The sequence below is a fragment of the Grammomys surdaster genome, unplaced genomic scaffold (assembly GCF_004785775.1).
Source record: "Grammomys surdaster isolate TR1022 unplaced genomic scaffold, NIH_TR_1.0 218, whole genome shotgun sequence".
NCBI classification, from domain to species: Eukaryota; Metazoa; Chordata; class Mammalia; order Rodentia; family Muridae; genus Grammomys; species Grammomys surdaster.
The window spans coordinates 3,608,709-3,635,207 of record NW_021604663.1 but is presented as its reverse complement, the minus strand read 5'-3'; the positions used below and the strand labels follow the sequence as shown (position 1 = coordinate 3,635,207).

Here is a 26,499-nt window from a genome sequence, read left to right as displayed (position 1 = left end):
ACTCCCAACGTAGCCAACTATGCCCCTCTATGGCAGGCAAATGAGGTGACTGGCTTCCAAGTAGTCACCTCCAGCAGACCAGTGCCCAGCCTCCAAGCAAGGCATGGCCGAATACCCCTTCCCCATGGGGGAGCCTCCTGCCTGCCCTGGAACCGCTGTAAACACAAATTATGACCTGGACTGACTGCATCCATGTACCAGACTCAAAAGACAGCAGCCTCTGCTTCTTAACTTTTATTTTTATTATATTTTTATATGTATGTTATTATATTTTATTATAACTTTTAATTTTTTAGCTTTGAGCCTCTGCTGTTCTCATTTTGGTTTGTTGTGGGTTATTTGCAAACTTTATTTACATGTAACTTACTTGCAACACACACTCCCTTTTAGCATCATCTTGATTAGTTTTGGTAAGTGTGTATATCTGGGCAAGAAGATAAAGAACACATAAAACTGGGTAACCACACACAAAGTGTACCTATCACCCTAAGTTCCTTAATCTTCCTCCTCTTCTTCTCTCCCACTTCTATCTCGAGACTATCACAATGGGTTAGTTTGTCTTTTCCCCTGAATCCTGTGGATATACCTCACTCACTCAGATAGTGTACATACCTTACTCACTCAGACACCTCCTCTGCATTTAAGGCATTACAACATTTTAGACTTATGTCCCCCAGAACTGGAACCAAGAGTTCTGGATTTTTGTTTGTTTGTTTGGAGACAGTGTTTCTCTGTATATCTCTGGCTGTCCTGGAACTCACTCTGTAGACCAGGCTGGTTTCAACTCAGAAATGCCTCTGCCTCCCAAGTGCTGGGATTAAAGGCGAGTGCCACCACTGCCTGGCTTGGATTTTTTTTTTTTAAAGTGGAAAACAGGATGTGGGGGCTGGGGAGGTACCTCACTAGTAAGTGCACTTGGATGCTCTTCCAGAGGTTCTGAGTTCAATTCCCAACAGCCACAGGGCAGCCCAAGATCCGATGTCCTCTTTTGGTATGCAGGCATACATGCAGACAGGGTATACAGAAATAAATTTACAAAACTTAGACACCAAGAGTGGTTGCTAGCTGTGCTTACTGTTACCACTGAGGCACAGCCGTCCTGCTTTGCCTGGGAGTATCTTTTTAGATTTATGTGTATGTATGTTTTGTCTGCATGTATGTATGTGTGCCATTTGTGTGCCTGACACCAGCTCAGGTCTGAAGAGGACATTATGGATGATTGTGAATAGCCATGTGGGTGCTTAGAATTGAGCCCAGATCCCCTGCAAGAGGGATAAAAGCTCTTAACCTCTGAACCATCTCTCTAAGCCTTGCCTGGGAGTATTCCACTAAATAGCCATTGCTCCAGGAAACCACTTCAATACCTGGGAAGAAGGAACAATCCATCACCCTTCAAAGTCCTTCAGCGTGAAAACTTTTTTTTTTTAATGGCCATATATTAATTGTACAAAATAATGGGTTTCATTATATTTTTTAAAATTTTTATGTATATACCTGTGTACCTGGGTGGTCAGACCCCCTGGAGCTGGAGTTACAGGTAGTCATGAGCCACCTGATAGGGATGCTGGGAACTGAACTCAGGTTCTCTGAGAGAGCATCATATGTTCTTTAACCCATGAGTACTCTGGTAAGATCTCCAGGCCCTCGTTATTTTTATACATGTATATATTCCAGATCTGCCACCCTCTTCTGACCTCCACACCCACCAGGCACACAGACAACACTCATACATCTAAAATAAAAATTTAAATCTAAAAAATTTTTTTAAATATGTGTTCAAGTGTGTGTGTTTTTAAAGATTTATTTATGAGCACACTGTTGCTGTCTTCAGACACACCAGAAGAGAGCATCAGATTCCATTACAGATGGTTGTGAGCCTCCATGTGGTTGCTGGGAATTAAGCTCAGGACCTCTGGAAGAGGAGCCAGTGCTCTTAACCACTAAGCTATCTCTCCAGCCCGATCTTTCGATTTTTTAAATAATGTTTCTGAACTTCTTTGGTGGGTATTTGAATTTGTATCTCTTTTACACTAGAAATCTTTGGAGAAAGTAACATTAAAATGTTTGTACTACAATATACATAACTTCAAAACCCAAGCAACAATGTTACAATTACAAATCACTTAGTGAAACTTAGTGATTCTTAGGTATCTGGGATAGAGCCCTCCATAGGCACAGTGCCAGAGTGTGGAACTCAAATGTGGCAGCTATATTCTTTCTTTTGTATATTTCAGTTCTGCTATCAGTTTTACTTAAGAGTGTATTGGTTCGTTTCCATTTACTTTGGACTTTGGAGGGCTTTTTTTGTTTTACCTTTTGGCTTCACAAATTTTGAAAACTCAGAGAAGTCTTGTTTCTACCTTTATCTCCTAAAGCCATTACCCTCTTTTTGAGTAACCAAGTTTCTGCCCTATCTTTCCGTCTTCCCAATATGTGCCTGCATATATATGTATATATATTTCTACACCCTGACAGCATCCTCACCAGGAAACAGGATTTCAATGTATATCTCCATTATAAACAAAGTTGATCCTCCTATGGTATATTTAAGGATCTCTTCTCTGTGAATCATCTGTTCCCATTTTCTTCAGTTTTCCAAGGCCCCTGCGATGCAAACTCCAAGTGCTTTCTCTTAGACTAGTGGGACACCATGGCTCCTTTGATCATGTGGTCTCTACTGTAATTCTATCCTTATAAAACGATCTCAGCCTGGACACCTTCGCTGGGGATTAACTGCTCTCATAAAACCGACTAAGCCTAATATGACTGTCCCGTTTGGGAAGTACTGAAGGGACTGCCGAGTAGCGCCGTTCTTGCTATAGTTCAGGCGATTGTCTTACTGGAGGGATTTTTTTGGACTCCAGAACCCTCACCCGGCTGCCTTCCCCCGGCTTCCAGTCTATGACCTGTCCTGGAACTGCCCACACGCACAGCCTCCTTGCTGCTTGACTCAAGCCTAGAGACATCCATGGGAGCAAGCCAGCGGCTGCAGGGACAGCGGCGGCTTCTAAGGCCCCCAAACTGAGAACGACCGGCGCTTAGGTTTGAAAGTGCCGTCTCCACGTTCCGGCACCGCGCGCGGAAGCATCCTGTGAGGTGCGACGTACAGAGGAGAGCCAATCACGCGCTTGTCGTCTCGGATTCCTCCGCCCAGGCCGCGCTGCAGCCGCAGGTGGCCCCGCCGAGCGTGTCCGGCAGCGGCTGCCGTCCCGAGATGCCTCGCGGGTGACCTCCGACCCCGCGGGCCCGCCCTTCTCTCCGGCCGCTTCCCTCCCCAGCCCGGCTGAGCTTGCAGAGCCCCCGGGGGGCAGGTGCGGGCCTCCGCGGACGGTCTCGGTGCGCCGGCGGAGTGCCGCTGCCTCTCCGCGCCCCGAGGCTCCAGCGGGTCGGCCTCGCCTCGCCTCTTGTCGCCGGAGGCGCCCGGCGGGGTGACCGAGGCGGCGCCCGAGAGGCGCGTCTCGGGTGAGTGAGCCACGGGCGGGGTATCGGCGGCGCGCTCGGGGCGGGGCGCTGTCGATGCGGGGCGGGGCTGGCGGCGGGGCCTGGTTTCCTCCCTCAGCGCCATTTTGTGGCTGCGAGACCCGCAAATAAAGGCTATCGCCGGGGCTGCAGCGGGAGGAGCGCGGGGGGGCCGGCGGCGGCACGGCTTCGGCCTGTGTGACTGGCGGCGCCCGCGCAGCCTCGGGCTGGGAAGGTAGGTGCGGCCGCAGCTGGAATGGCCACGAGGGCCTGCGGGGCCGGGAAGCGAGGCGCGGCCGCCCTGGATCCGGGGAAACGCACTCCAGGCTCGAAGGGCGACCGGGCCTGCGACCGCGCTGGGTTCCCGTTAGGCAGAGCGGCTTGCTGCCGGTGGGGATACTTGTACCGCTTCACAGCCATTCTACTTCCGTCCCTGACGGCAGGGGACAAGGCGGGCGTTCCCGCGGCCGGGGAGGCGGGGAGGCCGGAGGCCGCCCTCTCGGGGCTGACTGGCCGTGCCGGCCCTTTCCCCGCCTCTGTCGCCCCCTCCCACCTTCTAGGGTTCGTCACCCCGGACCCAGAGGTACCGACAGTTCTATTTGACACAAGTGAAGCAGTCGGTTCTCTTTAAAAAACAAAAAACAAAACAAAAAAAACCCGAATTTCACGTCACGCAGTAAGCTTGTCATTGCAGCCTCGTTCTCCTGTGGACTTCCATTTTTACATAAGTGCATGCACTATGAGAGTAGTAAAAATTTTTTGACAGCTTCGTGAAATTTTTCGTGAACTTTTATTCTAGTTTTAGATCTCTGTAAAGGTGGTTTGACCATATTTAAAATTGTTTTTCATAAGACAGTGGGAAAAGGCCTAAGTGTTCCTGTTTGTGTACATGTTTTCTTATGGGGGGAGGGGGCGGCGAGGATGGAACGCTAGGCCTTGTGCATGCATGCTAGGCCAGCATTCTGCCATTCAGCTATTCCCCGAGCCCACAGTTCTTGGTTTGATAATGAGGAAGTCAGTTAATTTGACCCCAAAGGACCAAGACACTGTAAACTGGTTGTAAAGACTCGGTGAGCTTCAAGGAACATGTTATAGTCATACGTTTTATTTACACCTTTTTCATCGTTTTCTCATTCAAGCCTAGCTTTTTCATTTAGTTAATTTTATTGTTTGGAAAGGAAAGTGGAAGTCACAGATCAATCACTACACAGTCTCCCCTTTTCCCCTTTAGCTTATATATTTGAGCATTGGGGCTGGAGAGTTGGCTCAGCAGTTAAGAGCACTTTTTGCTCTTCCAGCACCCAAATGATGGCTCATGGCCATCCTAAATTCCTGATCCTGGGGTTTTGACTTCCCTCTTCTCACCTCTGTGGGTGGCATCAGGCATGCACGTGGTGCACACATATACATGCAAAACATTCATAAAAATTTTTAAATACTTTTTTAAAACAAGCATCAGGTTTTCTTATAGGTGACCATGTAGACGTTTTAAAGTATTGAAGATGGACATTTTTGAGGTGGCTAGGTTTCATTCATTCATTCATTCATTCATTCGCTCAGGCAAGTTGAGGAAGGTTGGAGTCCATAGGATGCGATTGAAACTGAATTTTAAGATTCGGGCAGACATGTTTCTAAGATGAGTGTGTTTGTACACTATTTAAATTATGGTTTTTGATGTATTTTGACAAAGCATTACCGTCTTTAAGGTCCCTTTTATCTTTTTGTGTCTATAACACAGACTCCTTGAAAATATTGTCAGCTATCTAGATTATTGGTGTATAATATAGTTGTGATACTTGTATCATGCTCTTCAGAAGTTTTACTTTATCAGCTTTAGCAAAGCAAGATGTAAGATAGCATTCTTTATCTCCCACTTTCTTCTAAATACTTTATATTTCTTGCATTAACTAAGCTTGGGGAATTTTTTCAGTATTCCCATAATTGAATAAGCTATTGGTGTTAGATGTTAGGCATTTCCATCAGACTAGAATCCAGTGTTCTTTGCCTTGCAGATGAAGTTGGTAGTTTATTTTCTATGTTGATTGTGTTCAAGCAGTTCTTGTTTGTATAGTGTTTTTACGGTACCAGTAACAGATCTGCAGCACCTTGTGCACCAAGCAACACTGTCATTCTCTTTGGCTGATATGGAAACTGAAGCCCAAAGAGTTAAGTGACTTGATCAAATAAACCTGTGAGGCTGAAGTAGTGTTCTGCTTTCTAAGGAGTCCCCCTTATTCCTGCATGCTGAGACTCCAGTCCTGCCAGAGATGCCGTTTCTTACAGCCATTGTGATTTATTTTAGCGAGTCATATACATGCCTTCTTGTATAACTTGCCCTGGCCTGTGATTGCCTTTCTCCAGAGAGTGCTGAGCTGCTTAACTTAGGATCGTAGTGTTATGATCTGGAATGCGAGGCACTTACAGTCAACTGAAACAGTTCCACAACCTAAGCTAGGCTTTAAGAATGACATTCTAAATTGAGATGTATTCTTTGAACTGTCTACACAAATAACTTAAAATTTAAAATACACTTACTCTATTTTATGTTATGAATGTTTTGTCTGTATGTCTGTCTCTGTACCATGTCCGAGCTGTGCCCTTGGAGGTTCAGAAGAGGATGTCAGATCGCCTAGAACTGGAGTTAAAATTGTTACAAACTACAGTGTGGGTGTTAGGAATTGAACCCAGGTCCTCTGAAAGAGCAGTCAGTATTTTTAACTTCTGAGCCATCTCTCCAGCTGCTCCCCCCTTGTATAATTTTAAAAGCAGTCATCTTTAACCTTTTGGAAGGTTGCCAAATTATTCATGTTTGAATTTTTCTGTTTTGCCTTTCTTTTTTTTCTTTTAAGATGGTGTGTCTCTATGTAGCTCTGGCTGGCCTGCAACTTTCTTGCTGTGTAGAACTTGAAACTCTCCAGCTTCTGCCTATTGAGTGCTGTACTGAACTCTATGTGCTGTGCCACAATGGGCAGGTTTTCTTTTTGTGCTTGCCTGGAACTCAATAAGTTCTGGTTATTCAAAATATAAAAGTGTGTGCATTTTTTTTTTTCCTCTCTCGTTTGCAGTTGCAGAGCCCTGCATGTGCTTAGCATGCCGTATACAACTACATTACATCCTTAACCCATGTGATGCTTTTGGAAAAAAATATTATGTGTGCGATGTTCTGCTCGCATATATGCCTACACACCAGAAGAGGGCATCAACTCTCATTATAGATTGTGAGCAACCATGTGGTTGCTGGGAATTGAACTCAATACTTCTGGAAGAACAGCCACTGCTCTGAACCACTAAGCCATCTCTCTAGCCTAGTGAGATTTTATTAATTACAGAAGATTTAAGCTAGTAACTTATGATATGCTCATTTAGAGTGTTTTCCTAAAATCCTGATTTCTTCTATACAACAAACCTAATTGAGAACCAAGGGTTCAGTGGTGGTATGACTAGACTATTTCATGCATATGGGAGTGTATCTAAATTGATATTGGAAAGTCTTTACTTATGACAAGTCAAATATTCATTAAGAAATAGTTTTTTAAAACAGTAATAAAATGTTCAGTCAATCTTAATCGTTTAGAATTTTGAGACAGTTTCCTATATAGCTTTGGCTGTCTGTAAGGAACATAAAGGTAACCTTGAGAACTAGGACCTAGGAGTAACTGTTTGACTCTTGGTTAAGTTTGACTATTAGAAAATATCAGATGTGGGTTTTGTTTTTTTCTTGAGACAGGGTTTCTCTGTGTAGCCCCTGGCTGTTCTGGAACTCACTCTGTAGACCAGGCTGGCCTCGAACTCAGAAACCTGCCTGCCTCTGCCTCCCAAGTGCTGGGATTAGAGGCGTCACCACCTTAATCCCACCTGGGATTAAGTTGCGCCACCACCGCCCAGCGTGTTCATTTTTTTAAAAAGATTTATTCATTGCATATATCGTATTCTGCTAGCATGCACACCTACACACTGGAAGAGAGAGCACCAGATCTCATTATTGAATGGTTGTGAGCCACCATGTGATTGCTGGGAATTGAACTCAGGACCTCTGGAAGAGCAGCCAGTTGTCCTAACCGCTGAGCCATCTCTCCAGCCCCTAAAGATTTATTTTTTACTTCTTTCTGTGTGTGTGGTAGTGTGCATATGCTTGCCTGTGGAGGCCAAAGGTATTGGTTCTCCCTGGAGCTGCAGTTGTGAGCCATCTTATGTAAATGCCAGGAACTGAACTCGGGTCTTTTATGAGAGCAATTAACTGAGCCATCTCTCCAGCCCAAGAATTCATGTTTTAATTGTGTATAAATTATTACTTCAAAACAGTTCAGACTTAAAAAAAAATACTGTCTCTCAAACTGAGTCCAATAATGTTTAGTGCTCAAAGTCTTCAAATGAAGGTTTTGTATTTGTTAGGTTAGCTGTCCCTATTCTGTATATTTATTTCCCAACTTTTATAATGCATTATTTAAGGTCCATTTGTTTCGTGTTTCTGTCTTTAAGGTATATACACTGTATATTTAACATTGTTAGGGCGTAGTGAATCAATCACATGATGGATTCTGCTTCACTGTCACAGCATAATGCTGTAGAAGTCAAGGCCAGCAAACTGGTGGTAGCTGGTCTGCCCTTCTAATCCTTCAGCCATACGCCAGGGATGTCTTCTGAGGCCTGACTTACTGTCAACATTTTTTAAAAATTACATAACCATGATGATGAAAGATGTTACTTAGCAAAGAGGAAATTTGGTGAAAGTTACAGAGGGTGCTTATCTCATGTCTTTGTGACTTTTTTCGTTAATTGAAGCTATCCTGGGTTAACACCTAAAATATGAGGCGTCCTAGGTTGAATCCCTTTCACTACAATGAATGAAGGGACCAAAGTACTGTGAAATAAATATGAGATTGTTTTAATAACTATTGCACATTAACATTTGCTAATAAGTGGTTCAAAAGAAACAGTTTTGTTTTAACTTTGAGGAGAAAAAATTTGATTGAAAAAAATCAACTGAAAATCTTTCCCCCAACCCCCCCCCCCTTTTTTTAGGGTGCAAGATGACCAACGAAGAACCTCTTCCTAAAAAGGTATGTTTCAGCAGCTTGTTTTTTAAAGTTTAAGGAACTATTCTCTCTCTCTTTTTTTACTTCCTTTCCCTTGTACTTCGTTTGTATCAGGGGACTACAAAGCATTAAGATGTGTTTCTGGCCGGGCGGTAGTGGCGCACACCTTTAATCCCAGCTTTTGGGAGGCAGAGGCAGGCAGGAACTCACTCTGTAGACCAGGCTGGCCTCAAACTCAGAAATCCGCCTGCCTCTGCCTCCCAAGTGCTGGGATTAAAGTCATGCACCACCACCAACCACCTGGCCTTGATAAGACATTTTTAAAGATATGTAGGAACATTCTATGAGCCTCTTTCAAAATCAGCATCTGGATTCACAGTTAAAGCTAGGGAACTGATACATTTACTCGAGTTTTTCAGATTTCATCAGTTTTTCAAACATTCTCTGTGTGTGAAACTGCAGTTCTATCTCAAGATAAGCATCTGAATCCTCACCACAGGGCTCTTCCTTAGAGCCACTTTGCCCTCCCTCCTTCCTCAGTGGTGTAATGATAATCTGTTTGCCTTTCTTTAACTTCCTGAGTGTCTATAAAGGAAATTGTGCATGTGTGTCCTAAGATTATCTTTTCACTTAGCATAACTTCTTTAAAATTTGTATCGAATATCAGTGGTCTTATTTCTACTTGCTGCTGAAGAATATTGAAATTATGGCTGGATCACAGTTCTTTTGTTTTCTGGGTTTTCAAAAATGGTTTCTCTGTGTAGCCTTGGCTGTCCTGGAATTCTATCTATAGAACAGGCTGGCCTTGAACTCACAGAGATCCACCTGCCTGTCTGTATTGTATTTTGACAAGTGTTTAACTGTTAAAGGACACTTGGAAGATCCCAGTGTGGACCTTCACAGACAAAGCTGCTTGTGAAGGTTGACTTTGTTTGAGCCGTATGCTCAAGGATCCAACTACTGGTCGATGTGGCTTGTGCAAGCATGGTTGATGGGAGTTTTTTATTTTTAATAAGGATTTCTGTTTGTTGTTTTTTTGTTTGTAATTTTTTGTGTATTTGTATGTTGGGGGATGCTTTAAAGTGGAGAAATGGTGTCCTCTGGAGCTGGAGTTACAGACAGACAGGTGGACACTCCCTGACTGATGTAGGTATTGTGAACTGAACTGGTCCTCTGAAGAGTTCCAAGCACTGTTAACCACTAAGCTCTCTCCAACCTTCACGTTTAGTTTAAAGCAGCAGTCTGGCTATTTTTCAGAGTTGTTCTGTGGAAACTACTTTGCACTCTGAAAGAGTACTAAGTCCATTTTTAATTTTCTTTGTAGGTCCGACTGAGTGAAACAGACTTCAAAGTTATGGCACGGGATGAGTTAATTCTAAGGTAAAATGTTCTTTCATCAAACATTGGTAAACAGCGTACTGTGATTGCTTACGTTATGCCATCTATAGTTGGGGTTTGCTCGTTTTGTGGGGTTTTCTTGTTACTGATTATGTTTGAGACAGGGTCTTCCTATGGAGGTTAAGATTTTCTTGCCTTAGCCCACCAAGGGATAGGAATACAGGCATGTCTCTGTTACAGTAGCTGCCATGGTTATTTTGTAGTTTATTTGGGGGTTGGTTTAGTTTGGGATTTTTTGTTTGGTTGGTTGGTTTGGGGGTTGTGGGGATTAGGGTATTTTGGGGGAGTTATTTTTGTTCTATTTTGGTTTTGGTTAGTTAGTTTTTTGTTTGTTTTGAAACATGGTTTTTTTTTGTGTGTGTAGCTCTGGCTGTCTTGGAACCTCTAACCCAAAGACTTCCACCAGTCTTTAAAACCCACTGCCGGAATTAAAGACATGTGCCACTATTACCTGATTCAATCTGACTTTTTTTTTTATGTTAATATATCCTCAAGTCACTTGATAATGGTTTTTTTTGGATATGTTTCTTATAGTTCCTCAGTGTGTAAGTAAGAAGAACATTAGACATAGACCAAATTTTCTTTTAGCGCTAAAATACTCAGATTGGTTACACTGGAAGCACTTACATTTAGTATATGCCTTGCTAGAGGATGTGTGTAGTGTAATAAATCAGCGAGCCCGGGGGTGGGGGGGGTGGCACGGTGGCTGAGTGGGTAAGGCCATTTATTTCTGCGTAGACCTAGCTGTAGCAGTAAGTTTTTACTAAAAACTATAGGCATGGATGTGTTTCTAAAACAGTCTATTCAAGTTGGCCTCAAATTGGAGATCTGCCAAGTACAAGGGTGTCCTACAATAGTCCACTCAGTAGTCTTACTTCAGTCTTTGTCTTTTTTTCATGTAACATTTTAAAAGTTGCAATCAAAGGATGACCCCTCCTCCCACCTCTAGCGTTTTCAAGACAGGGTTTCTATATGTCATCCTGGCTGTCCTAGAACTCTATAGACCAGGCTGGCCTCGAACTCACAGAGATCAGTCTGCTTCTCCCTCCCAATGCTAAGATTAAAGTTACTTCTACCTGGGTTTTTGTTTGTTTGTTTTAATATGAGATAGTCTTGCTAAATTGCCAAGCTGACCTGGAGCACAGTTACCACAATGCCCAATCTATGTATTTCTTTTACCTTGCTATAAATAACTTCTTTACCTATCTCCTGTAAATTGAGAAGAAACAGTAAAGCTAATGAATTTATTGCTCATTAAATTATGTTTGTAATTATGTCAAAGTTAAAAATGATCCAGCACAGTTCTTACTCCTATGATTGTGGGTATGCTTTTCTTGTGTATTTAATAAAGGTAATTTCAATGTAACCACTAATATGAATTTGCTTTTTACTTAGATGGAAACAGTATGAAGCATATGTTCAAGCTTTGGAGGGAAAATACACAGATCTTAATTGTAAGTTTGATCTTCTCAGATAAGAGAGTAGAGTTGTCTTTTGAAAACTTGTTACAGAGTAAATGGGCTTTGTTGAAGCAGATACAGTTTTGTTGTTCAATTATTATTTTTATTATAATTGTTAGTATATTTATTGTTTATTGTTATTCTATTCTAAGTGCTGTGTCCAAACAGAATCTGGAAACTAATGAATGATGTTTGAGAATTGTGGTTGGTTGGTTTGTTTGTTTGTTTCTGACAAATCCCCGGCAACAAGGAAGACATGTGTATTCTCAAAATGAGGTACAAGTAGGATAACGACTTTTTAAAAGAATTACTTATTTATTTTATCTATGACTACATTGTGGTTATCTTCACATAAACAGGAAGAGGACATCCTACCTGACTCTAGGACATAGGTCTTTGAGTACAGATTTTTCAAAATCTGCCAAACAACAGACTTTATGCTTTAAAACAACTGTTAGTCTGGTATTTTGGCTTAATGTACTATTGTGAAGTACAGTAACTACTACAGTTTTCCCAGTCCAGATAACTGGAGCTTCCAGAACTGCACTAATTACTTGGCAGTAGTATTTACAGGTGTGATGTAGAAAAGTCAGGGGTGCTGTTTGTCCCTGTTTGTCGTCAATGGCTTCTCTCTGTATCGATTTTTGAGACAGGGTTGTTGCAGGAGTGTTTTATTTGTTGTTTTGTTTTTTGTTGTTGTTGGTTTTTGTTTTGTTTTTTTGAGACAGGACAGGTTTTCTCTGAATAGCCTTGGCTGGCCTGTCACTCTGTAGACTGGGCTAGCCTTGAACTCAGATCAACTTGCCTCTGCGTCCCGAGTGCTGAGATTAAAGGTGGGCTCCACCATCGACCTGCTGGAGACAGGGTCTCTTACACCATGTAGCAGAAGCTATCCTGGAATTAAGATCTCCTGCCACAGGCTCCTGAGTGCTGTGATATAGACAGGTTACTGCTCTGCCAGGCCAATTAATGTCATTGTTCTATTGAGTCGGTTAGAATGCGTTATTATTGGGGGGGTTATAAATACTAAATGTACTATACATGAGTGTAGGAGTGTGGCTCCCTGTGTTTAGGTGTGACTGATTGAAGTACAGGAGCAGCTCAGTGTGATACATGACACCAATGCCTCCTTGGAGAGCTCTCCTGATCAGGAACAAGTACTCTTGTTTCAAAACAATATGAAAACTTAAAGGCGATGAATTTTTAATTAATCTTTACAGAGATAACTTTATTTTGATTAGTTCAATTTAATCTTGAAATGAGATTTGTAATATTTTGGATTTCTTTCCTTTTACTCAGCAAACGATGTGACTGGCTTAAGGGAATCTGAAGAAAAACTAAAGCAGCAACAGCAGGAGTCTGCACGAAGGGAGAACATTCTTGTCATGCGGCTAGCAACCAAGGAGCAGGAGATGCAAGAGTGCACTGTGAGTGTCTCAGCATTGTAGTCTCTAGTTGCAAAATCCATACTGGTTATTTTTAAATAGTGTTAATAGCAAATATAAGTGCATATTTTTTAAAGGGTACAATGGAGAGTGGGTAGAAATGGACGTTCTTATGTCACAAAAGGGTCTTAGTTAGATGTTTGCTTTCATCTTGATTTCCTAATTTTGACAGAGACTGTATGTCTTTTGTAAGCATTAGGCAGTTTGTGCTACTCGCATCTGAATCTGCAACTGTTGTGTATACAGTGGCACTTTGAATCAGCAGGGCTTTGAGGACGGTGGCACTCCATCACCTTTTGAGTTAGGTTTGTTTTAGGTTTTTGTTTTGTCTTGGGCTGGGCTTTTTTGCCTTTTTTTAAGACCATAACTTTTTCCTGTCATATTTTTATTATTTTTTATTTGTATGAGCATTTGGCCTGCATTTATGACTATACTGCATGTATGCCTGGTGCCTGTGGATGCCAGAAGTGGGTATTGAATCACCTGAAAGAGGAGTTACTGATGGTTGTAAGCCACCTTGTAAGTGCCAGAGCAAGAGCAGCCAGTGCTTTAAGCACTGAGCTGCCTCTCCAGCCCTTGACATATTGTTTATGCCTTTCCCTACATAATACAGCCATTGTTCTTCAATTCAGAGGTGAGGCTTTACAAGCAGCCCTGGGAACAAAACAGGGAAAGGACATGAAAAGTTGGAGTTATCGTGGTTAAGGGCTTAGGGTTTATCCTAGGTATAAGTAACAGCTGCAGAATTTAAAGTTTTGCTTTGTTTTGTGTGTGTCACTATGTAGCTCTGGCTGGCCTGGAAGACTCCTATGTAGACCAGACTGGGCTTGAATTTACAGAGATTGACCTGCCTCTGCCCCCCTGGTGCTGGGATTAAAGATGTGCACCACTCTGCACAGCTACCAGTTGAAAAATTTTCAGCAAGAGGATTCGTGGGGTTGATTAAGTCACTTGTAGCTGGGAAAGATATGTTAAATAGTCTTTTGGGCACAATCAGTAGGACCTGATCAATTAGATCTTGTTGGACAAGGTATTTAAGTAAGTCATAGGAAGGTCTCAAGTTTATATTATGTGACTGTGAAAGAGATCGAATTTAGAAAGAGAAGAGCATAATGTTAGGAAAACAGGAACTGCAAGTATCCCCTCTTCATCCACTTCACCACCAGCACACCAGTTGAGAACCATTAATAGTGTCGAGGTATGCTAGAGAGCTGGTTCAGCTGTTGAGAGTACTTGTTCTTGAAGAGGACCCAGGTTCAGTTGCCAGCATCCAAATGGTTCTTTACAATCTAACTCAGTCCTAAGGGATCCAAACCCTTTTTCTGACCTCTCCTGGCACCAGGAACACAAATGATGCATGTACATAAGTGTAGGCAAAACACTCAACATATAAGAAAATTAAATCTTTTTAGTTTAGTTTTGTTGTTTGAGATTTTCTATATATAGCCCTGGCTGTTCTGAAACTGACCACAGTGGCCTCAGACTCAGAGATCTGCCTGACTCTGCCACCTGAGTCGGAGTACCGGGATTAAAGGTGTGCACACAACTAAGAGACTGTCTTTAGGGTTAAGGGCCTTAGTTCACAATTCCAGTATTTGTAATTTGTATTTGTAATTCTAGCCCTAAGGAGAGCCAGTGGAGTGAGGCAGATGTTGGGGGCTTCCTGGCTATAATCAGCAAGTGACAGGCCAGTGAGATACTTTGCCTCCAAAAGCAAAGTGGATGTTATCTAGGGAGGAAAAATACCAGAGGTTTATACCCAGGCTAACACTCAAGATGGTTCCCTGTCTACACAGAGATAGGTTTACATCTTTAGTAAAATTTTATTTAATTATGAAAGTCAGAGGACAACTTGCAGTAAATCGTCCTCTCACTATGCAGATCTTGAGGACTGAACTCAGGTCAACAGACTTAGCAACAAGTGCCTTTAACCACTGAAAATCTTGCTAGCCATTAAGACTTTTTTATTATTATATTTTGTTTATTTAGTATGGATATTTTATGACCTGCATATGTAAGTCAGAGGACAACTTGTGGGAGTTAGTTCTCTTTCCAACTTGTGGATCCTGGGAATTAAATTCAGTACCGACAGCAGGTACTTTTACTTCCTTAGCCATCTTGCCAGCCCTAAAACTATCTTTCTTCCCCCCCCCCCGTTTTCTTCCCTAGCAAAGGGAGTTTGTTCTGGTTGCACTCGTCTCCTTTTCACGACCAACAGTGCTGACTGTTGGGATCTAGTCTGAGCCAGTGTTGTGAAACTGAAGAAATGAGGAGAGCACAGGAGACACACTGCATGATGTTGTTTTACTCTCCTACGTTAGTAGCTAGCAGTACTTTGAATTAACAAACTTTCTGTTTAAAATTAATTTCTTTTACATTTTTCTATAAGGGGCTGGGCAAGATGGTCTAATGATTAAAGTGCTTGCTTACTGCTTGTGCAGAGGACTGGAGTTCTCTTCCCAGTACATTCAGTTCCCTATATAACTCCAGCCCCAGGGATCTGATGGCCCATGGGAGTACTCAGGCACACGGCCATACTAACATATATAGATACAAAAATTAAGTAAATACTGTTAGAGCAAGCTTGGTGGGCTCATGGCTTTAGTCCTTGCTCTATACAGTATGGGTCTCTGAATCCCATGCAGACCAGGTCTCCATAATTAGACTTTGTCTCAAAAGAAAAACATAGTATCTCTATAAATTATTCTTTTCTATTTGTGTGCAGTGAACTCATAAGTAAATGTAGTCTCAAGTCTATCAGTATACTTGTGCCTTCTACTAAATTTATGGTAAGGTATTTAAACTTTCATTTTATTATCCTTAGGGTAGGGTAGAGTTGACTACATGGCTCAGAAGTCAAAGATGCTGGCTACTAAGCCAAATGTCCTGAGTTCAACCCCCATGACCCACATGGTGGGAGGAAGGGGACTGCACTCGCCCCATAAGCACAAAATAATAACTGTAATTTTTTTAAATTTTCAAAGCAATTGTTAGAGCACCACAAGACTTCATCCAGTGTACTTTGGGTATGAAGGAGATTAGGGACATTTTAATTCATATTTTAGAAGTTACGTTAGAGTGCTAGTAAATGGCACAACTGAAGTTAAAATTGAAAGTTTCATACGTAAGCGGGTTCTGGTACCATGTAAAAAGTTCTACATTAGAAGTCAAGAGGTGGCCGGGCGGTGGTGGCGCACACCTTTAATCCCAGCACTTGGGAGGCAGAGGCAGGTGGATTTCTGAGTTCGAGAGTTCGAGGACAGCCAGGGCTACTCAGAGAAACCCTGTCTCGAAAAAACCAAAGTCAGGAGGCATAAATGCTAGGATTCTACTTATCCTAGCCTTATCTGCTTAGCCTAGATCAGTTATGTACAGCATTGTTGTTTTCTGAGTTAGAACTACTCAGAGAAACTACTTGATGCTATAGAATTTCACTAACATAAAGATACATCACTACTGTTTTAAATTTAGAAGTGGAAATTGTATTAAATTTTAACCTTGCCTGTGGGAGTTTTATGGAGTTTTATGTAGCTTAGGCAGAAAGTAAGCTAGGACCTCACCAGTTCTTCTATAATAAAATTTTAAACTTTGCTTCTTTCTAGCAGTTGTCCTTAAAATAAAAAATTGCTTGTTTTTTGGTTTTGTTTTTGTTTTGAGACTAGGTCTCACTATATAACCCTGACTGGCTCAGAACTCATAGATCATCCCATGTACCACCATGCTCAGTTTGGTTTAAGTTATTTTTACTAATGCATGTGTCTGTGTGGGTTTCTGCTGGAGGATGCCAGAGGTGTTGGCTCCACCCACCCTCAGCTCCAGACCACCACCCCCCAACCCTGATGGAGTCGTAAGCAGTTTTGGGCTGTCCATTGTGGATGCTGAGAGCTGAAACTCTGCAAGAGCAGTTTATGCTCTTACTTATTTATTCACTTATTTCCATTTTATGTGTATTTGCCTGCATGCATGTCTGTGCATGTCTTTGTGAAGGTGTCAGATCTTGGAGTTACAGTTGTGAACTTGGATTTGAACCTCGGTCCTCTGAAAGAACAGTCTGTGCCCTCAAACACTGAACTTTCTCTCCAGACCCCAGTTCTTGCTCTTAACTGCTGAGCATGATGCAGCCTTGGTTTGGTTTGGTTTGGTTTAGTTTGATTTTCAGCAGGGTTTCTCTATAGCCCTGGCTGTCCTGGAACTTGCTCTGTAGATCTGGCTAGCCTTGAACTCAGAGGCCTACCACTGCCTCCCAAGTTCTGGGATTAAAAGTACACGCCACCACTCCCCCTTGTTTTGCTTTGTTTTAATGCTGTTTTGGTTGCACAGTGAAATGTAACCTCATGAACAAACACTTGTTTTTTCATTTGTTCCCTTTATTCCCTTTGTGGTTCTGGGGACCAAAACCTAGGGACTTGTACACATGATGCAAGTGATCCGCTGCCAGGCTATATCCCTAGCTTTTGGTAGCCTTGTTTTGTTAAAACAAGGTTTTGCTTTAGGTTTTCCAGACTGGCCTGGAGCTTAAAATCCTCCCTGTACTTCCTTAGGGCTGTAATTATAGGCATATGCCATCATTCTCAGTTTTGGTACTTTTTCTAGAGTTTGTGTTGTTTGTTGTTGTTGTTTGAAATTGTGTGTGTTTGTAATGGAGGTTGGACTCAAGGGCCTTGTTCCATGTGTGCTGTCTGTTACAGACTTACACCCTTAACCTTAGGGAGACCTAATATCAAAGGGGTACAGACCTAACAAATAGGCCGACTGTCCAGTTAATAAAGGGTATTTCTTAAGAGTTTCTTTTGATTTGATAGTAATTGTTTCTTTTGCTTTGCACAGACTCAAATCCAGTACCTCAAGCAAGTTCAGCAGCCGAGTGTGGCCCAACTGAGATCAACAATGGTAGACCCAGCGATCAACTTGTTTTTCCTAAAAATGAAAGGTGAACTGGAACAGACTAAAGACAAACTGGAACAAGCCCAAAATGAACTGAGTGCCTGGAAGTTTACGCCTGATAGGTAAACAAATCATACTCCCCAGTCAAGACTTCCCTGACAGTCCCACCTCGAGAAAGCTGTGGTGGGACAGCCAAGTACTCGTTTCCACACCAAGACTCAGACTTTTTGAGCCAAAAAAGCCACATTCTTATACTGTCCAGCTTGTAATGGTTAATGTAAAACTTACCAGATGAACCTTGTGTTTCAGCTTCTTTCTCTTCCCCTCCCCCTTGCTTCAGAGGCCTGATGCCGTCGGACTATTCCGAAGAAGAGGCCAACTCCGAAAAATTCCCTTTCTAGGACATGTAGACACTTGAGAAATGTTTCTGTTTGAAGAAAATAGAGGGGAAAGCAGAAGTCTTAAGTCTGTGGCACACTGTGTCTTCAGACATTTTGGAGGATTGAAAACCTAGAGGTTTTAAATCATGAATTGAACATGTAAAATTCCAGTAAAATGTAAAAATGGAATATGCATCGCTCTTAACCATGAGCATAGTGACTTAGAGACACTGTACATCAGTTATGCCAATAAGACTGTGGACTTCATGATTGTTGAACTACTGGGTCAAAACTCAAATGAGGTGAATTTTGCCTTTAAAGGATTTACTTGGCTAAGAACCAACTTCTAATAGCCGTGAGAGAATCACGTCATAGCCACCAGTACAAGTAGTGCATATATTTATCCATTTAGTGCTGAGCTCTATATTACATAATGGAGCCTTACATCTATGTGGTTTTTATCAATGGTTTGTTTTTTGAACGGTTGTGGAAACTGTAGCTAACCTTAACCGAGGACTGTACAAACAGAAGGTGTGGTCTCATCTTCAGGTTTAAAACTGTTTGAAGCATTATAAGCATTCATTTCACAACTAGATTGTATATGGTATCTGGCTGTGATGAGACCCCCGTTATTCAGTAAACCCTCATCTCATTCAGCAGGCACATGTTAAACAGCATTGTCGTTGGTGTTAAATGGGGGAATGTGTTCCTTCATTGTATTTGGGGCCTTTTGTATCAAATTCCTGATATTAAATTAAATGTGCCTTAAAATAGTTGGGTTTTTTTTTTTTTTTAATTCAAGGAATACTCTGATAATTTTGTTGTACTCAATATTTTCCTTTGGGGGGCTATGGAGAGCAGATCAACACTTTGGAAAAATTATTCTGTGCTCTTCAAAGTGAAGGAAAAGGCTGTCTCGCTTAAAAGACTATTCCAGATGGTATAAAGGACAAGGAGACTTGGCATTTGGCCCCAGGATATTGCAGTAGAACATATTGTGGGACAGTCTCACAAGGTACCTGCCAGAAGATTGGGGAAATAATGTGTTGGAACTCTGGGCTGGCGCAAGTGAGATGTTCTGTGAATTGAAAAAGGTATAGTGGTCATTTCTAGCAAACTCATTTGCTCATTTAGATAAATGAGGCATTATATTCTTCATGCTTCCATCCAATCCTGGAGGTGAATTTTTTTCGTCTATAAGTCACCAGTTTGAATTTTCCCTTGGTGATAATGGAGTCTGAGATGATTAGAAGATAAATGTTCCAGCATGCCCCAACGTTTAAGTGCAGTTTTAACAAGGGTGACTTAAGTTCTCTCTTACTCGTTCCAATCAATTGTAAGTATCTTGTCTGTTTGTGCTTTAGTGAACTGATTGTGGGCAGGGGTGGGTTGGAGGAGTGATCTCAATGACTTTTCAGGAACAAGTCTGCTTCTAAAATTGTCACTGGGGGTTTGGAGGGTAAGTAACCAATCTGTTTAAAAGTAGTTTATTGTGACAAAACTGAATCTTTTGTTGTATTTATTTTATGCATTTTCAGATTCGTGGTTGAAATGGCCCTGAATATAGTTTTAGTAGGTTGAATAGAAATTCGTAAAATGTATTGCTGATATGTACTCAGATTTAACCAGTCTTCCTCTGCTACTTGAATACAGTAACTTTGAGGCCTTTGGGCCTGCTTTCTTGTTAATTGTTAATCTTCTCTCTTAATAAGACAATACATGTTCGTGTATACAAACGAAATGCTAGAGAAAGGTGGGAGATGGAAAGTGTCACTCCTGGACCTGATGTCAAACTGCCCCATTCTACTCCACAGGACCAGTACCACTGTTAAATCTTGGGTATCATCAGGATAATTTGTGGCTATTGCAATGGTTTCATGTATATTGGTTTTAAAGAAATGTAACCGTATCGTACATACACATGCTTCAAGGCTTTTTTTTCTTCATCTTTTAGGTATTTTTTTAGCATATCTAGATTACTACCTTTTAAATGGTTACTTAGTATTTCTTTTTATTAATCTCATTTTAACAACCCATCAATGAGGTTTCATTATATAAAACTAAACCATATGGTACAATGAATCAAGTACTAAAAATACATTTTTAATTTGAAAATAAGTAGTGCTTAATTAATAATCAGTGTGGAATGATTCCAATGATTGGGTTTTAAGGTTTCTTATATGTATATGGCATTCCCTCCCTTTGCTGCAGCTCTAATTTTGAGGGATAAAGATCTTTTTAGCTGGATGTGGTGGCTCATGCCTTTAATCCCAGCAGTGGTGAGGCTGATGCAGTAGGAGAGGGAGTTTAGGAGTACATTCATAGACTTGTGTCTCAAAAAGTAAACAGAAGAACTAAGAGATGGACTGTGAATCCCTCCATAATATTGTCTTCTCCGCACTATTTCATTTCACAACACACTTGTTTTAGAGTGTTTAGGAATATACTGGTAATTTTCAACTTGCACTTAGTCATTTAGGCAATTGTATGTACAACTCTACAAAGTAACCTGGCTTCCTTCCCTTGATAATTAAAGTCGTATCCTGATGCCCCTTGGTTTTTAGAGTCCTTACTATTTATTGCCTGTTACTCTGTGATTATTTGGTTTTAAGAGTCACCTTAGCACTTAGGAGGCAAAGGCAGGCAGAGCTCTGGGAGTTCAGTGTCAGCCAGGACTTCCCAGTGAGACTCTTACAGATCAGAAGGAACCAGAGGGCTGGCCTAGTGGTTAAGGACATTGGCTGCTCTTCCAGAGGTCTGTACTTACATAGCAACTTATAGCCATCTACAACTCCAGTCCAAGAAAACTAATATGCTTCCCTCCAGCACCAGGCGTCAATGTGTTGCATACACTTACATGCAAGCAAAATACCCACACACGTGAAAAGAGAACAGAAATATTTTTAAAATGCGAAGGCATTGGATTTATGTATATATGAGTGATTCGTCTACGTGTTTTCCTCTGCACCATGTGCATATGGGGGCCAGAAGAGGGTGTCAGATCCGTCGGGCGGTGGTGGCGCACGCCTTTAATCACAGCACTTGGGAGGCAGAGACAGACAGGCAGGCGGATTTCTGAGTTCGAGGACAGCCTGGTCTACAGAGTGAATTCCAGGACAGCCAGGGCTTCACAGAGAAACCCTGTCAGATCCTTTGGAATTGGAGTTATGGAAGGTTGGAAGCCACTATGTATGTGATGGCGATCAGACCTGGGTCCTCTGGAAAAGTAGCCAGTGTTCTTAACTGTTGACCTAATTTTCCAGCCCCTATTTTTAAAAAAAGTTTTTTTTTTTTTTTAAATGAAAGGTATAACCTCCACTGTCCATTTAAAAAGAGTTACTCATAGTTAAGCTCTCTCTCTTTCTACTTATTTTGTGGTGCTGAGGCTTGAACGTAGGGCTTTGACCATGCTAGATGAGCACTTTACAACAACAGCTGTAGCCTTTTCTTTGGTGAAGAGTACTAAGGATTGAACCTATGGCCTCACTTGCTAAATAAACTCAGAGTACCCTTCTCAGCCTCCTCACCCTTTTATGTGTGGAGTGTTTATGTGTGCTGTTATAAACCACAACTATTGATTTTATACAACATAGTTGCTAACATAAAAATTAAAGCAGTTTCAAGTAAGAGTAAATTTAGAGCTAAATCTTGAGACAGGGTTTCTCTGTGTGACCAATGCTGGCCTAGAATTAACTTATGCTAGGACTACATCAGCCTACTAAGCATTCAACCACATTAGTTAAGCTATGTTACACATTTTTAAATAAAATACTTTAAAATTTTTGGTTTTCCATGGGGTCAAGTCAAGTGACCAATTAATGTATTTTACACTTGTTTTTAAATCTTTATTAATTCACAGAAAAGTAGAATTTTCTGGCTGGAAAATCTGTTGTATATGATTCTGAGAAACAGTTGGCCATGTGTGGTGGCACATAACTTTAATCCAATACTTGAGTGTAAGGACAGTCAGTTCTAAGTCAGCCAGGCATGCATAGTGAGATTCTCGCTCCCCCCACCCCCTTTTTTTGTTTTTGAGACAAGGTTTCTTTGTGTAGTCCTGGCTGTCCTGGAACTCATTCTGTAGACCAGGCTGGCCTCAAACTCACAAATCCTCTTATCTCTGCTGGGATTAAAGGCAAACACCGTGTTGGGCCAGACTCTATCTCAAAAAAGAAAAAAAGAAATGATGTTATTGGAATATGGGCAGACAACTAGAAGGAAGGAGCTCCGGTGTCTTTGACAGTGGTGTCCATGTCTTGTTTCCTTGTTAGTTTCTAACCACTTGTTTAGTGGAACTAAATTCTGAGGAGATTGATAGGAAATGGGAGTAGGGAGGATGTGGAACTACAGTGACTGAAGGGAATGGTTAAAAAAGTAAAACTTGCATGCACTCAGGGCTTCGTGACTCCTTTGAACATTAGTAACCTGGTTTTTGATGTTCCAAAATATCTGTAAGGAAATTTTAATTACATTTCTTGTTGTTATTGAACTGTATTATATAACATATGCTATAAGTTAAGGAATCCTACATTACCTGTAAACGAATGTCTACAAAGTACTACTATTTTTAGGGTTCTGGTGTTTTCTAGGATCAGATGAAAATCTGTGTATCTGCAAGTCCCGCTATATATGGGAAAAACACTACAGTACCAAAGTGTTCTTAACACAATTCGAAGAACGTTAATTTGTTCCTATGCAAGTCTCAAAGTTAGTATCTCAATTACATACTTAAGTCAAATACCTTTAAAGTTATTTCTGCTATTATTGCTAAGGCTGAAAGCAGTGAGATTTTATTGTCTTGTTACTTGTAGTTTTGATTACCCTTTCTGTTGTTGTAGGAGTTGAATAGTCAAGGCATTATTGTTGAAAATTAAACTGTTCTATGGCACTCATAATCTGGCAGGTAATTCAAAGTTTGGAAAATAACCCAAATCTTTGTGACTTGGCATTATACAATTTGGGAAGTCGTTTAAAAGATACATTCTTGTCTAGAAGATGTATGTGCCAGAGAACTACCTCTAGTAAAAGGAATCCATTATGCGTATTTCCTAGTAAGAATATATTCTCATCCTTTTATAGGTATCTTATAGGTGATGAAGGGGCATGCATTTGTAATTGATACTACACAAACTCCCCCGCCACACACACACACACACACACACACACACACACACACACACACACACCCTGGTTTTTTGAGACAGGGTTTCTCTGTGTAGCCCTGGCTGTCCTGGAACTCATTCTGTAGACCAGGCTGGCCTCTACCTCCCAAGTGCTGGGATTAAAGGCATGTGCCACCACTGCCCGGCACTACACAAACTTTTAAAAGAACCTTTCTATTTGAATTAGTGCCTTGGTGTTACATTAACAGTTAAATCCAAGATACATGTTAAATGGCCTGCTTATACTTGAAATGATAATTTAGGATGAAAACCTTGATTCAGTAGAAACAAAAAGTGGCTATTTGGCACTTTTGTTTAAGGTTTATTTTTGCTGCTCTATTGGTAAAATACCGAAGTGCAGAAGATGGACATGTTCCAGAAAAGAAGATGGTAATTACAGGGTGGCATCTGCTGAGACGTAGTTATGTTCTGTACGTGTTAATCTCCTGTAATAATTGTGAGCAAAGGCTAAGAGAGCTTTGTTTTCATTTTGTGATGATTGGCTCTTTCCTTTGCAGCCAAACAGGCAAAAAGTTAATGGCGAAGTGTCGAATGCTTATCCAGGAGAACCAAGAGCTTGGAAGGCAGCTGTCCCAGGGCCGTATTGCACAGCTTGAAGCAGAGTTGGCTTTACAGAAGAAATATAGTGAGGAGCTTAAAAGCAGTCAGGATGGTAAGGGGGTTTGTTGTTTACATTTAGTTTTAACTGTACCGGCTTATGGCTACCGGCCTTGTGGTAGACGAGATCTGTGCATGCTCTTAGATGATGGCGACCTAAGATTGTGCGTGCGACCCTACAACTGAGAAAAGAGTGTTCCCCGAGGTACTAATAGCATGCTGGGAAATTTCTCTTAAGTTTTTGTTTGTAAGGTGTTTTGTTTAAGGTGTAAAAATTGATAATCAGTGCATGAGTATCATTAACAATTTCTCTTAAGTATAAATCTTGAAAACTTGTTAATTTCTGTGGTTAAAAAGTAACATAATTATACTTCCTTAATGTGCTCCTCAGTGAAAGGGGAATTTAGTATTTAAATTTGCTGAGACAAAATAAATGTGCTTGTTACCATAGTCCTTTTTTGTCCAAGTGTAGCTGCATTTTTTTTCTTGTTTTGTGAAGTAGATTATAGTAAAAAATGGAGCTACACTGTGAAGATACAAACTGAGAACCAGTGTAGTTGATTATTGGTAAAGAAAGCCAATAGACAATATTGTCATTCTTAGCTTGTACTATGTGTAAACATGCTAAGTGGGGAGATGTTATGTAGCACTTGTTGTTAAAAAAAAAATAGCTTAAGTAGATTTGTATATTTTAGCAATCCCCAGGTATTTCTTATATGATGGTGTTCTTGTATGTGGAGTGGACTTTGATTAATACACATACCTCTTTGGGGGGTTAGAGGGCTGGAGATGCTGGAGATTTAATTTAAGGTCCTGGCTAAGTGTTAAGAAAAGGGACACAGGTAAGAATTTACAGGTTGTTGTCAATTGTATGAGGCAGGATGGTTGGAATCAATTTTAGCTTGATTTCTTTAGTATAGTGTTTAAAACATCCAGCCACCCTCCACACGTTTCATTCTTGAATGGTGATTAAAATTCCAAGTAAATTCTTTTAAGAATGCTATTCCAGTTTTAAAATACTATTTACTTGGTAAACATTTATCGACTACTCACCTTTGTCCCTAGCATGTAATATTTAAGGGGACGGGAGAAGTGATTCAGTGGGTATAGTGCTTGACATGCAAATAAGAGGACCCCAGTTTGGATTCTGGCACTGACATAGAAAGCCAGGAATGGAGCTACATGTCTGTTACTCCGGTGCTTAGGGCGTGGAAGGTGAATTTTGGGGCCTTGGCGGTCAACTAGTCTAGCCAAAGGGTAGGGTCCAGGTTCAGTGAGAGGTAAAAAGCTGTACAAAAGAGACATCTGGTGTTGACATCTGGCCTTTCATGCACACACATGCACAGGTGAGTGCATGTGTGCACATATAACACAGAGATGTTTTAAAATATGTGAACATGTTAAAGTAAGTTTGGCTCTCCTTTGCACAGAACTGAATGATTTCATCATTCAACTTGATGAAGAAGTGGAGGGTATGCAGAGCACCATTCTAGTTCTTCAGCAACAGTTGAAGGAAACACGACAGCAGTTGGCACAGTACCAGCAGCAGCAGTCTCAAGCTTCGGCTCCAGGTACCAGCAGGACTACATCTTCTGAACCTGTAGATCAGGTAGAAGCCACAAGCAAAGACTGCAGTCGTCTGGCAAATGGACCAAGTAATGGCAGCTCCTCCCGCCAGAGGACGTCTGGGTCTGGATTTCACAGGGAGGGGAGCACACCTGAGGATGACTTTCCTTCTTCTTCAGGGAATGGTAATAAGGCCTCCAACAGCTCAGAGGAGAGAACTGGCAGAGGAGGTAGTAGTTACATAAACCCACTCAGTGCGGGGTATGAAAGTGTAGACTCTCCCACGGGCAGTGAAAACTCTCTCACACATCACTCAAATGACACAGACTCCAGTCATGACCCTCAAGAGGAGAAAGCAGTGAGTGGGAAAGGTAATCGAACTGTGGGTTCCCGCCATGTTCAGAATGGCTTGGACTCAAATGTAAATGTACAGGGTTCGGTTTTGTAATATTTTTCCAGCAAATTTTTATACAGTGTCATTTAATTGGGGAGAGGATACTGTCAAAAAATTAATGCATACTTTTGTCACAATTTACCTTTTTGTGGGTGTGTTTTTGTTTTGTTTGGTTCCTTTTTTTTTTTTTTTTTATTGCTTCAATACCTCTGCCACTTTGAAAATGTAACAGTTAATTACTTTGAACGTTGCTAAAAGGACATTTTGTGTAGGGTCAGGTTATTTTTATATGAGTTAATGTGAAGTTGTAAAGGGAATCTATAGCAATGATGTCTGTATAAATCTGTGTCTATCTGGAACCTGTGCTGTCAGGGCACTCTTCCTCACGCTGTTGTTACTCACGCACCATTCAGACTTGTTAGAGTAGATGTGGGTTTAGGACTGCCGAGTTTGCCCAGTACAGTAGTTTTTATCACTTAAAAGTTGGACTTGGAGTCCTATAGTAGTTTCAGCGTTAGATAAAGTTTTTCCACCATACATCTGTGCATTCATCTTTAGGTGACTGAATGTTTAAGAAATCTGTGTGCATAGTTACTAAGTTTTTATGAACTGTTGTGTCCCGTTAATGCATATTGCCCTGTGACTCTAGTATATCTCACCTGTACTGACCAAACCTAAATAAAAATTTTTATTATGA

The 26,499-nt window shown here is 41.2% G+C and overlaps 1 protein-coding gene across 3 annotated transcripts; it reads left to right on the top strand.

Moving 5' to 3' along the window:
- The first annotated feature begins 3,279 nt into the window (after nucleotides 1-3,279).
- On the top strand, nucleotides 3,280-26,499 carry Wtap (WT1 associated protein). 3 transcript variants are annotated; one of them, XM_028772738.1, is made up of 8 exons: nucleotides 3,280-3,462; nucleotides 8,482-8,519; nucleotides 9,820-9,875; nucleotides 11,289-11,347; nucleotides 12,653-12,780; nucleotides 17,626-17,804; nucleotides 23,743-23,897; nucleotides 25,273-26,499. In XM_028772738.1, exons 2-8 carry the CDS (start codon nucleotides 8,490-8,492, stop codon nucleotides 25,854-25,856), a joined length of 1,191 nt encoding a protein of 396 aa, XP_028628571.1. In that variant the 5' UTR covers nucleotides 3,280-3,462; nucleotides 8,482-8,489; the 3' UTR covers nucleotides 25,857-26,499. The 3 variants fall into 3 exon arrangements, with proteins under 3 accessions (XP_028628571.1, XP_028628570.1, XP_028628572.1); XM_028772737.1 differs by lacking the exon at nucleotides 3,280-3,462 and adding an exon at nucleotides 3,519-3,694; XM_028772739.1 differs by lacking the exons at nucleotides 3,280-3,462; nucleotides 23,743-23,897; nucleotides 25,273-26,499 and adding exons at nucleotides 3,597-3,694; nucleotides 18,023-18,835.